Below are 13545 nucleotides of genomic sequence, written 5' to 3'. Positions count from 1 at the left end.
GGGCTGTGCTCTTTCTACCATAGCATATTGATCTAACATTCTACTGTACTCTGTCTCTGAGCAGACCCAAATACATCTAAGGAATCTCTCTCTATTCAAACACATAAGTAAGTCTTAATAAGGAAAAAAGCAACATTGTCTGAAATGCAACTGGCTTAAAATTTCCACTGCCCAGAGACCAGATGGTTTCTGGTATGTCTAGTTAGGCTAAAAATACCCACAACCACAATGAGTCTGACTTACAAACAAAGAAAAGCAGGGACAGCAAGTACAAACATGCAACTAGAGAGCTGGAAGAATTACTACTTATAGAACTCTGTTAACACATGTCGTAAAACATTGGACAACAATGTTCTCAAATGCTCTTGCTTTCTCATCAATTTCTCTGACTTGCATATACCATGTTATTTTTAAAATTGTGGTAACATATAAATACTACAAAATTTGCCATTTTAACCATTTTAATGGTTAATTCTAATTTTGTAATATTTACAATATTGTGCTACCCTCACTACCATCTATTACCAAAACTTTTATAGTTACTCAAAACAGAAACCATGTACCCAGTAAGCAGTTAGTTCCCATTTCCCACTTCTCCCAACCCTTAGTAACCTCTAATCTATTTTCTATGAATCTGCTTGTTCTAGATATTTCATATAAGTGCAATAACAATATTTTTCCTTTTGTGTCTGGTTTATTTCATTTAGTATAATGTTTCAAGGTTCATTCATGTAGTAGCATGTATAAGAACTTCATTCTTTTTTACGGCTGAGTAATATTCCAGTTAGAGGGAGATGCACACACACCGTGTGTCTGTGTTCATATGCAACTCATTTTGTTTATCCATTTATCTGTAGGGAGACACTTCGGTTGTTCCTACCTTTTGGCTGTTATGAATAATGTTACGAACAATGGCGTGCAAATATCTGTTTGAGTCCCTGCTTTCAACTCTTTGGTGTATATACCTAGGAATGGAATTGCCAGGTCATATGAATTCTATGTTTTAATTTTTTAAGGAACCATCAAACTGTATTCCACAGAGGCTGCATTATTTTACATTCCCACCAGCAATGTGCAAGGGTTGCAGTTTCTCTATATACTTGGCAAACTTATTTTTAAAAAGTAATAGTCATTTTAGTGGATATGAAGTGGTATCTCAATGTGCTTTTGATTTTCATATCCTTTCCCCCGCCATTCTTTTTTTTTTTTTAAAGATTTATTTATTTCTCTCCCCTCCCCCCTACCCCAGTTGTCTGTTCTCTGTGTCTATTTGCTGCATCTTCTTTGTCCGCTTCTGTTGTTGTCAGTGGCACGGGAATCTGTGTTTCTTTTTGTTGCGTTATCTTGTGTCAGTTCTCCGTGTGTGCAGCACCATTCCTAGGCAGGCTGCACTTTCTTTCGCACTGGGCGGCTCTCCTTATCGGGTGCACTCCTTGCGCGTGGGGCTCCCCTTCGTGGGGGACACCCTGCATGGCAGGGCACTCCTTGTGCGCATCAGCACTGCGCATGGGCCAGCTGCACACGGGTCAAGGAGGCCCAGGGTTTGAACCGTGGCCCTCCCATGTGGTAGATGGATGCCCTAACCACTGGGCCAAGTCCGCCGCCTCCCCCTCCGTTCTTAAAATTGTATCTCGGAATAATTTCAGGCTCGTATGAGTTAATACAAAACCCATACAGAGATCTCCAACATACCACGCCCCCCATATACCCAGATCCAGCAACTTGTTAATATTTTACCACATTTACCATATCTATCTATCCTTCCATCTATTCATCCATCCATCCCTCCATCCAGTCACTCATCCATTAATCTATTTACCTATTTTATGAACATTTGAGAGTAGGCTGTATAATCATGCTGCTTTGAACACTTAATACTTTTACGTACATATCCTGAGAAAAAGATGTTCACTTATGTAACTACCTTAAGTACATTATCAACTTCAAGAAATTTAACATTGGTGTAAAGCTTATAGTCTATATTCTAATTTTTTCATATGTCCCAATAATATCCATGTGAACTTTTTCTCCTCCATTACTGGTTCCCACCCAGGATCACATATTGCTCGTTTTAAAATTGTGGAAAATTATAGGCGGCAGACTTGGCCCAGTGGTTAGGGCGTCCGTCTACCACATGGGAGGTCCACGGTTCAAACCCTGGGCCTCCTTGACCCGTGTGCAGCTGGCCCATGCGCAGTGCTGATGCGTGCAAGGAGTTCCGTGCCACACAGGGATATCCCCTGCGTAAGGAAGCCCCACGCGCAAGGAATGCGCCCCATAAGGAGAGCTGCCCAGCGTGAAAGAAAGTGCAACCTGCCTAAGAATGGCACCGCCCACACGGAGAGCTGACACAGCAAGATGACACAGCAAAAAAGAGACACAGATTCCCATGCTGCTGAACAACAGAAGCAGACAAAAGAAGATGCAGCAAATAGACACAGAGAACAGACAATGGGGGGGGGGAGAGAAATGAATGAATGAATGAAAATTATGCACAACATAAACTTTCCCATCTCATCCACTGCCAAGCATATATTTCAATGTAATTAATCACACTCAGTTTTGCCCTACCCTTATCACCATCCATTACTAGAACTTTCCCATCATGCCACACAGAAACCCTATACCCATTATGCATTAATTCCTCATTCCCCCTCCCTCCAACTCCTGGTAACCTGAACTCTACCTTCTGTCCCAATCTATTTGCATATTCTTGCTATTTCGTATGAGTGCAACCACACATTATATGTCCCTCTGTGCCTGACTTATTTCACTCAACATGTTTCAAGGCTAATCCATGTAGTGACATATATCAGAACTTCATTCCTTTTAAGGCTAAATAACATCCCATTTATGTATATACCATATTTTGTTTATCTACTCATTTGCTAATGAATCAGAAGCATTTGGATTGCTTCAACATTTTGGCTATTGTGTAGAATGCTGCTGTAAACACTGGTGTACAAATATATGTCAGAGTCAGCTTTCAATTCTTTTGGGTATATACCTAGAAGTGGGACTGCTGGGTCATATGATGGTTCTATGTTTAACTGTTTCATGAACCACCAAGCTGTTTTCCACAGCAGCTGAACTATTTTACATTCCTAACAATATACACTAAGGTCCCTATTTTTCCTCATCCTCAGCAGCACTTGTTATTTTCCTTTTTTTTTTTTTTAAATGAAATAGCCATTTTAGTGGATATGAGGTAGGACCAACAGATTTGCATTTCCCTAAGAGCTAATGATGTTGAACATCTTTTCATGTACTTATTGGCCATTTGCATATCTTTGTCCATTTGTTATTGGGTTGTTTGGCTTTTTATTATTAAGTTGCAGGAGTTCTTTATACATACTAGATATTAAAGCCTTATCAGATACATGGTTTCCAAATATTTTCTCCCATTCTGTAGTTTGTCTTTTCACTTTCTGGAAAATGTCCTTTGATGCACTAAAGTTTCAAATTTTGATGAAGTCCAATTTATCTATTTTTTTCTTTTGGTCATACTTTTAGCATAATATCTAAGAATCCCTTAACAAATAGGACATCCTGAAGATTTACCTCTGTTTCCTTAAAAGAGTTTTATGTTTTTAACTCTTATATTTAAGTCATTTATCCATTTTGAGCTAATTTTTGTATATCGCGTGAGACAAGTATCCAATTTCATTCTTTCACATGTGGATTTTCATGCAAATCAATTGACCATAGATGTGTGGGCTTATTTCTGTACTCTCAATTCTGTTCCATTGGTCTACATATATGTCTAGATATGTCTATCCTTATTCCTAAGAACACTGTTTTAATTACTGTCGCTTTGTAGTAAGCTTTGAAACAGGAAATATGCATCCTCCAATTTTGTTTTGTTTTTTGTTTTTTTTAAATGGCTTTGGCTATTTGAGGTCCTTGCCATTTCATATGAATTTGATGACAGGCTTTTCCATTTCTGCAAGAAAGGCTCCTGGAATTTTTATTGCAACACTTTGACTCTGTAAATTGCTTTGGGTGGTACTGACATTTTAACAATAGTGAGTCCTCCATTTCATGAACACAGGATGTCTTCCCATTTATTTAGGTCTTCTTTAATTTCTTTCAGCAATGTTTTGTAGCTTTCAGTGTACAAGTCTTTTACATCTTTGGTTAAATGTATTCCTAGATATTTTTTTCTTGTGATACTATTATAAATAGAATTGCTTTCTTTTTATTTTATTTTTTTAATTTAGATCAAGGGAGCAAGGGAGTTTTACACTGCTCCCCTCCCCCATCTTTATTTATTTATTATTAAAAGTTTATTTCTCTCCCCTTCCCTGCCCCCCACCAGTTGTCTGCTCTCTGTGTCCATTCACTATGTGTTTTTCTGTGTCCGCTTGTATTCTTGTCAGCGGCACAGGGATATCTATGTCTCTTTTTGTTGTGTCATCTTGCTGCGTCAGTTGTGTGTGCGGCGCCCCCCTGGGCAGGCTGCACTTTTTTCACGCTCTCCTTACGGGGCACACTCCTTGTGCATGGGGCTCCCCTACGCAGGGGCACCCCTGCACGGCACGGCATTCCTTGCGCACATCAGCGCTGCATGTGGGCCAGCTCATCACATGGGTCAGGAGGCCCTGGGTTTGAACCCTGGACCTCCCACGCGGTAGGTGGATGCTCTATCTGTTGAGCCAAATCTGCTTCCCAGAATTGCTTTCTTGATTTTCTTTTCAGATTTTCCATTGTGGTGTATAGAATAGAACTGAGCTTTTACATGTTGATCTTATATGCTGCAACTTTGCTGAATTTGTTTATTAGCTATACTTGCTCTCTTTTGGATTCTTTGGGATTTCCTATATATAGGATCATGTGTTCTGCAAATAGAGATCATTTTATTTTGTCCTTTCCAATTTGGATCCTTTTATTTCTTTTTCTTTCCTAATTGCTCTAGCAAGAACTTTCAGTACAATGTTGAATAGCAGTGGTAGAAGTAGGCATTCTAGTCATGTTTCTGACCTTAGAGGGAAAGAAAGCTTTCAGGGTTTCACCACTGAGTACAGTTCTAGCTTTGCATTTTTCACATATGACCTTTATCATATTGAGTAAGTTACCTTCTATTACTAGTTTTCCGAGCGTTTTCATCAAGAATGGGTACTATATTTTATCATATGCCTCTTCTGCATCAACTGAGATGATCAAGGGATCCTTTTCTTTTGTTCTACTATACTGATTTTCTTATGTTGAACCATGAACCTCAATATGGTAGGGCTGAGTTCCACTAAGAAACTAAAGGCTGGAGAGGACCCCTTCCCCAATCCCTCCCTGTAAGACCACCCACCTCCCCGCACAAACATACCTGGATGAAACTAGCAGCTTTTGGGGCCTTGGAGTGGCTGCCATGCACCGAGAAGTGGCTGAGATTTTGTTAACAACTCTTTCCATGTATGTTTATGATCTGGGCTGTGTGCCTTGTCTGCACTAGTATTTTTTTAAGTGTGCAATCACTGGATTTAGAATATTTGCAGAGTTATGTAACTATCAGAAGTAATTTTAGAACATTTTCATCATATCAAAAAGAAACCCTGTGCCCTTTAGCTATCATCTCCAACACCCCACCCCAACCTTAATAAATCATTGATCTACTTTCTTTCTCTCTATATTTGCCTATTCTGAAAATATACCAGTAGTCTTCTGCTGATGGAAAAAATCAGTTTGTTTCCATAGCTCTATATTCCAATGACCCTAAGACAATGCAAAAGGATTTAGGTCTCCTCCAATAGCAGGGTAACTGAATAGCTTCTCACCTACCTATGTAGCAATCTCATACCTTTTAAAACAAGAAAAGATAAACATATTTTTAAATAAACAGAGGGATGACAGCCATCTGTTGCAAAGGCCAGTTATTTCAAGACAAAGATCCAGGTATAGAGCCTCTGTAACAATGCTCTGACAATGGTTTGATAGAAAGAGCACAGGCTTGGGGTCAGAGACCAGATTCTAACTCCATCACTGTCACTCTACTGAATTGAAGATTCTTGGGTAAATTACTTAATCTTTGAGCTGCAAATTTCTCAGCTGTAAAATGAGAGTAGTATTACAAATATTGCAGAATTAATATAAGGTTTAAACGAAATGTATGTAAAGCACCCATCATCGCAGTAAACACTAATAAGTACTGGAAAAAGGCCTTTCTGAAAACTACCATTTCTCAAATGCCAGAGATATTCTGACACCACTAAGACTTGTCACTCTCCTTAAGCAAGCTTGTGTACACACACACACATCACACAACACATGACCTGCTATCATCAAGTCTTGCAGTTTCTCTCAACTCATACTACCTCATCCTTCTCTCACAATCTTTCTTCTCTCTGGTCACTTGGTTACTTTAGATTTTTACAGAACTTTCTAACTGTTCCCACTCCTTTCTTTTCATGTTGTGGCCTCACTTCCTCAACCTTTCAAAACTCTAGATTTAAGCCACCTCTAGGCATTTTGATTTTAGAGCTGGAAAGGATCTTAAGAAATCATCCAGTAAAACTCCCTGCCTAGCAAATTGGTAGGGCATAACAACCTGCATTTTACACAGATGAAACATAAAGGAGGTCAACTGATTTCACTCAAGGTTACATTGCTACTTCTTCCCTAAAATCTCTAGTTTAGCCTCCCCACCTCCTATCTCTCTGGTTTTGGCTGCTTTAATCAACTGTATAGCCAATTCTGAAGTATCATATTACTTATGTGTCTGTTTGGTTTCTGTTACCTGAAAGTTTCTGTATTTTCATTTGTTCATTTTTAGGAAGAGGGAGGGAAGCGGACTTGGCTCAATGGATAGAGCATACGCCTACCACATGGGAGGTCCAGGGTTCAAACCCAGGGCCTCCTGACCCATGTGATGAACTGGCCCATATGCAGTGCTGATGCACGCAAGGAGTGCCGTGCCACGCAGGGATGTCCCCCGCGTAGAGGAGCCCCATGCGCAAGGAGTACACCCCATAAGGAAAGCCGCTCAGCATGCAAAAAGTGCAGCCTGCCCAGGAGTGGCACCGCACACACAGAGAGCTGATGTAGCAAGATGACACAACAAAAAGAGACACAGATTCCCGGTGCTGCTGACAAGAATACCAGTGGACACAGAACACACAGCATATGGACACAGAGAGCAGACAACTGGGGTGGGGGGAGGGGGAAAGGGGAGGGAAATAAGTAAAAAATAAATCTTTTAAAAAAAAAAAGGAAGAGGGATTGTGGCAGTTTGGCATTGTTTATGAATTCCAAAAATAGATATCGGGTTGTGTTTGCAAATGGTTTGTTTCTCTGGGCGTATTATATTGTATTAAATTCAGAGGTTTCACTTTTACTTGATTAAATTATGATTAAGGCTTTGATTGGGCCATGTCAGTAGGACATTGAGTCCCCACCCACAAAGGGGGGAGGGACTCAAAGAGAAAAGGACACAGCAGATGAGAGAGTTGGAGTTTTGGAGGCTTGAGTCCCAGGGAGATAGCCAGGCCATTCGCCTGAAGAGATGAGAACCCTGAACAGCTGAGAAAGCCCGGAAAAAAAGAAGACCCTGGGAGAGAGACAATCCTTACGCTAACCTACAGCTGAAAACAAAGGAGCTGGAACCATGGAGCCTTAGGAGGAAGAGGAAGGCTGAACCCTCGCAGAGACCAGCAGCCATCTTGCTCCAACACATGGTATAGACTTTGGTGAGGGAAGTAACTTATGCTATGGCCTGGTGACTGTAAGCTTCTACCTCAAATAAATACCAAATAAATAAAAGCCAACAGATTTCTTGTACTTTGCATCAGGACCCCTGTGGCTGACTAACACAGGAACCAACTTTGCACATTTTACTTCAATGCAACACTGGCATGCATTTTATATTGCTAAATCTTTCAGTCTCTGTCTACCCCTCTCCCACATAAACACACCTTATAGTAAGTGCAGGTCCTTCATGTGTCTTTTCATGTCGGGCATATCAAAAACCCAGGCTTAAAGTATTTGGACATAAGAAAACAGAATGATGTACCTTTAGTTTAAATTTCTAGTACCTTTTTTTCATCAAAAGCTGTTGCTAATGCATTATAAGGCTAAATGCAACTTCACAATTTAATCAATGTGACCACGAGGTTCCCTACATCCCTTATTAATCCCATGGAATCTAATCCTTAAAAAGCCAGCCACCAGCCAGTCTCTTCCTCTACAGTTCCAGAGCCCTTCTAGAAGCCCTCTACTGCACAGTCAACAATCAATTATGACAAAACCCCAGTTTAATCCACCCGCAGGCTTAACACTTATGCAAGGATTCTGCAAATGTGTACTGAGCCCCGACTGTGTGGCTGGCACTGTACTAAGTACTGTAAATATAATGGTGAACAAGATGTCTCCGCCTTCAAGGAGTTTACAGTCTGTTGGGGAAGACAGGCAGAAGCAGCATAGGTGGCTCTAAGGAGTTTATGGGGTATAGGTAGAAAGAGCAGTGAACTAAGAGCAAAGTGTAGTAGGTTGAATTTTGTACCCTGACAAACACATCTTCCTAATCCACATTCCTGTGGGTGTGAATTATAAATAGGATATTCGATGCTGTTGTTTTTAGTTAAGGCATGGCCTAACTGAATGAGGGTGGGTCTTAACCGAGACTACTATAAGACCTTACCAAAGAAATCTGGAAGTCACGGAAGTGAGAAAGACGAGGACAACCCCATGTAAGGGGAGGCAAAGAGGTGTAAGCCAAGGAACCCCAGGGATTTCCTGTAACCAGAAACACAATGCTATACACTTTGGGAAGAAAGCAAGCCTTGCCAATATCTTGATTTTGGACTTCTACCCTCAAAACTGCAAGTCAATAAATTGCTATTGTTTAAGCCAACCCATTGTGTGATTTTTGTGATAACAGCTCTGGCAAACTAAGACAGAGAAATCTCAGTTCTAACTCGGTTTCTGTGATAGTTTGAAATTTTCTGTGAATCACAGAAAAGATCATGTTCTTAAACTAATCCATTCCTGTGGGTGAATTAAGGGATCTCTTGATTAGATTGCCTTAGAGCCTTTGATCTCCACCCTCTTGCTGGGGTCTTATACACACTGAGAACTGAAAGCAGAAATACAGAGAGAAAGAGAGCCACCAATCTGACCCTGCCATGTGAAAGAGGATTCCAGGATCAGCTACAGCTATGAGAGGGGCCAGGCCAGAGGCTGGAATAAGCAGAGAAGCAAGGGAGACAAGACGAGAAGAGGCGAGCCATGTGCCTGATTATCCACAGCTGAGCTTGAGGAGAAAGCAGGGCAGCTAAAGGTGAAAGAGAGGAGCTGAGCTCAAGGAGAAGGTGAGCCTGAAGGGGAAAGCAGGGACCTCAGCAGAGATTATAAACCATTCTGACTTGCCAAGGGGAAGACCTCCAGGATCTGCCAGCAGTCAACTTTTGGTGAGAAAATCATCTCTCATGGTGCCTTGATTTGGACATTTCACAGCCTCAGAACTGTAAGCTTTTACCCCAAATAAATTCCCTTTATAAAAGCCAACCCATTCCTGGTATTTAGCATTGAGAGCCTTAGCAAACTGAAACAGTTTCTTATTATTCAAGCATTCTAAGATTTGGCAAGCCATGTTCCCTTGCTAGGCTTTAGTCTACACATCCATTAAACAAAAGGTTTGGCAAAGATAATAGGTAAGGTTCTTTTCAGGCTTTAAGAGTCCATGTTCTAAAAGATGACAATAAAATAGGAGCAGCAGCAGCAATATTCACTGACGGTTTATCATGTACCAGAAATCCTGTGAAGCACCATTTATTTAAGATACAATTTTTGTACTGAAAATGACAGTATTGGCATTACTCCAGTAATTATTTGTTTTTTTAACTGGAAAGAGAACAGCTGGTTTGATTGTCTTTCTATTATTGTTTTACCCTATTTCCCAGAAGAATTTGCAGTGACTTAGAGTAAAAAATACTTAGAGTAAAAAAATACATAAAAACTGAGCCTAAAAAGAGAATGAAGACTAAATTAAATAATAAATGTAGGTAGAGTATAGCAAAATATATATATATATATATTAATTATAGGCCAGGGTGATTGAATTGAGAATTTGTACTAAGCTTCCAGATAGCCAAAGCAAAGAGGAAAATGCAACTAGACATGTGGTGCTAAGAGAAAAGATATAACTCAACAAGAGAGAGTTTTTCCAGGCTGAGTTTTAAGAAGAATTTGTCACTAGGTTTTTGCTTCATTCTGGGTGACTTCCAGTGAGGTTAGGAAGAATGAGGAATGAGGGCAAATAAATAATAAATAGAATAAATAAATAAAACCAGTTTTTCAGATATTGAAAATAAAATTACATATCCATGTTATGTTTAAATTAAATTTTTAGTTAACATATATTTTGTGGTAAACGTAGAGATGACCTTAGGTGAACTATTACTCTATCTGCATATTTGGACAAAGTTTCATTTTCAAGGGACTGCAGAATTTCATTAACATCACTGCAAAGCCCTCTTTACTTTGAATCTACCAAATGAAGATAGGCTAAGCTGGTAAGACTCACAGCTAGAATTTATTGATGTGTTTCTTCCAAAACAGCCTATCAGTCATGCCTATGCATCCTTACCTCCAAGCTTTGGGGCTTGAGGTAGAAAAGCTTATAAAACAGATGAATTTAAAAAATGGCAGTTTCATTTGACTCAAACACAGTTATAAAAACTTAACCAGTTACATAGGAAGTCTCTTTAGGAAAAGAATTTGCAGAGAACCTATTCTTTTGTTGCTTCTTAGATAGAAAAAAACATACTTCTAATATACAAAAACTATGAACTATGCCAATTCTTTTTCTTAATATATCCATATGTTACATTTCATTATTGGCACTAACAATTCCATATTGTTTTCTTAAATTTAATTTGGATCTGAAATTTAATATTTTCTTATCCAAAGAAAAAAGCATACTGATTAAATAAGAGATGCAATTTAAATTATTACCATAATAGATTTTCCAATCTAAGGTTTCCATAACATCAGCAAACTATTTCACAAAAAGACAACACTACCAACTAAATCCAATTACTTGTTTTAACAACTGCACTAATAATTGAACTCAGTCCACACTTTGAATATCTGAAAAATAATGAAGCCCTAAGTCCAGAAATGTGTAATACTGATCACAAATATTTCTTAATGGTAAAATCTTAAGTGAACTATTTTCCTATAAATTAGTTCCACTGTGGCTCAATGAAATAGACTAAGGGCAAGGGCGGGCAAAGGAGCAGGAAAAGAAAATATATTACAGCTGTTACAGAGCCAACATAATCAAAAGCACACCCTTCTGTACAAGCTTTGCATTTTGCCCTTTAAAGAAGAATTTTCTAAGTTCCTTATTAGGCATTTCTAAGGAATAGCATATTAACCTGGAACCCTCCTTAAAAGAATGAATTGCAAGGATAGAGAGACTAGGATTGATGATAAGCAATTTACCTCTTCACAATTTCTATTCCAACTAACTGGGACGATTTTCCCTTGGTATCATTACGTGGATTTTAATATGTGTCATCTATGTATCTTTAAAAATAATAATTTTTTTAAAATGTCAAAAAAAATTTTTTCCAAGTCATTTCAAATGATGACACATTAATTAATCACAGATTGCCTAAAGGAACATTTATTGGTTTCAAGGAGTATGTACTGTGATTTGATTGGAATGAGTGACCTGATCTTTTCTTCTTTTCAGTATATCTCTCTTTGTACTTATAATCACTAAGCTATACCTTCTATAAATGGAAAAAACTCATATACATACAATCAGCAGCTGACAATTCTTTGTCAAGCAATCTTGAATTATTTTTAACTTTAGAAGGCATCTGTAGTTCAAGTTATACATCCAAAGAAAGAATCCCATCTTCATCATAAATGGAAATTATACTGGCTTACACCTTATTGGATCCTGATGACATCAGTCAAGCTTAAGTGGCTACAATACAGCACACATTCAACAAATGTCAAATGAGTGAATAAATATTCTGAGAAGAAGGTGCTGCCATTACCTGGAGAAGGGGAGCATTTAAAAGAAATAAGAGGTTTAGTGAATTTTACTCTCAGAAATAACAGAGGAAACCAGACTGCTCCAAAAGAACATACACAAAAGGGATTCAGAAAAGGAAGCTAACATTCGGGGTCACAAGAGTAAGCAAAGCACTTTATACAATTCTTAAATTTTTATAGCTTCTGTTTTGTCATATTTATTAGTGACCAGCAGAAACATTAAGATAAAAGGAGTCCAGGTATGTGTCCACAGGGGCAACAAGAAGAGAGGTCTACCATCTAGTGCTGGTGTGGGAAGGAGGAGAGGAGTCCTAAGGAGAAGAGTGGACAATGCCAGCTTTTAAATATAAAAATTCAGCAACTGGGGTAAAGAGTATGTCTTTTGATCTCTACATTAAAACAGAGCATAGTACATAGTAACTGTTCACAAATGTCTGCTGAATAAGTGAATGAGTCCTTCCTTCCTTCTTTCCCTTCACCCTTCCAGCTTTCCCCCCTTATCCCTCCATCAACTGACATTTATCCATTCCTCCCTCTCGTCCTCCCTGGAGCCTGCAAAGTCTAAAGGATGAGGAGATTCCCTATGACAGTCTTTAAAACTTTTCAGTTTGCCCTCTTGAAACCTACCAAGATACACTTTATGTCTAAACATTCAAAACAAAATAAACTCTGGCAGCACTTCATATTAAGAGAAAAAAGTCCAGAGGGAGAGTCCATGAATAGTGTCAGACTAAAGAAGACTTTGTTGTTTCCTCCCAGAATAGAAGGTTCACACTATGCAGCAGAGTAGTTAGTCCAACACTATCCTGAGGATGCCAGAAATGGGTACATTTGGGAAACGGACTTTGGCCCAGTGGTTAGGGCGTCCGTCTACCATATGGGAGGTCCGCGGTTCAAACCCCGGGCCTCCTTGACCCGTGTGGAGCTGGCCATGCGCAGTGCTGAAGCGCGCAAGGAGTGCCACGCCACGCAAGGGTGTCCCCCGCGTGGGGGAGCCCCACGCGCAAGGAGTGCGCCCGTGAGGAAAGCCGCCCAGCGTGAAAAGAAAGTGCAGCCTGCCCAGGAATGGCGCCGCCCACACTTCCCGTGCTGCTGACGACAACAACAGAAGCGGACAAAGAAACAAGACGCAGCAAATAGACACCAAGAACAGACAACCAGGGGAGGGGGGGAAATTAAATAAATAAATAAATCTTTAAAAAAAAAAAAAAAAAAAAGAAATGGGTACATTTTACTTTTCTTTACAATTTGACATTAGTGCTTTCTCCCCAATCCATATTTAAAAACCAGTTCCTACCTCTTTTTTACCCCTTCCACCCCCCTCCAAAGTAACTAAAAAAATACCTTGGCTCCTCCAGTCCCTATTGTCTCATGCCCCCAAATAAAAGAACACCAACTGAATTCAGTTTCAGTCTCTTACCCTGTCAGGAAAGCTAAGGAGTAGGAGTTGTTCTTGGAAACAAATGCTGAGCGATGTGTCTGTGTCATCTTGCCTCGGGAAGGTTCTTCATTCTCTGAATCTGAGAGACGTGCAGGACACTGGCAGGG

General features: G+C 39.6%; 1 protein-coding gene across 1 annotated transcript in view; it reads right to left on the bottom strand.

Annotated features, from left to right (window-relative positions):
• The window catches only part of RNF169 (ring finger protein 169), a 97035-nt gene that overhangs the window by 15390 nt on the left and 68100 nt on the right, over positions 1-13545 (bottom strand). The window contains exon 4 of the mRNA XM_004482657.4: positions 13418-13536. Within this exon, the coding sequence (XP_004482714.2) occupies positions 13418-13536 (119 nt within the window). The remainder of the gene's footprint in view (positions 1-13417; positions 13537-13545) is intronic.

The sequence above is a fragment of the Dasypus novemcinctus genome, chromosome 10, assembly GCF_030445035.2.
Source record: "Dasypus novemcinctus isolate mDasNov1 chromosome 10, mDasNov1.1.hap2, whole genome shotgun sequence".
NCBI classification, from domain to species: domain Eukaryota; kingdom Metazoa; phylum Chordata; class Mammalia; order Cingulata; family Dasypodidae; genus Dasypus; species Dasypus novemcinctus.
The sequence above is the reverse complement of the archived record's forward strand: the minus strand, read 5'-3'. Positions and strand labels throughout refer to the sequence as shown.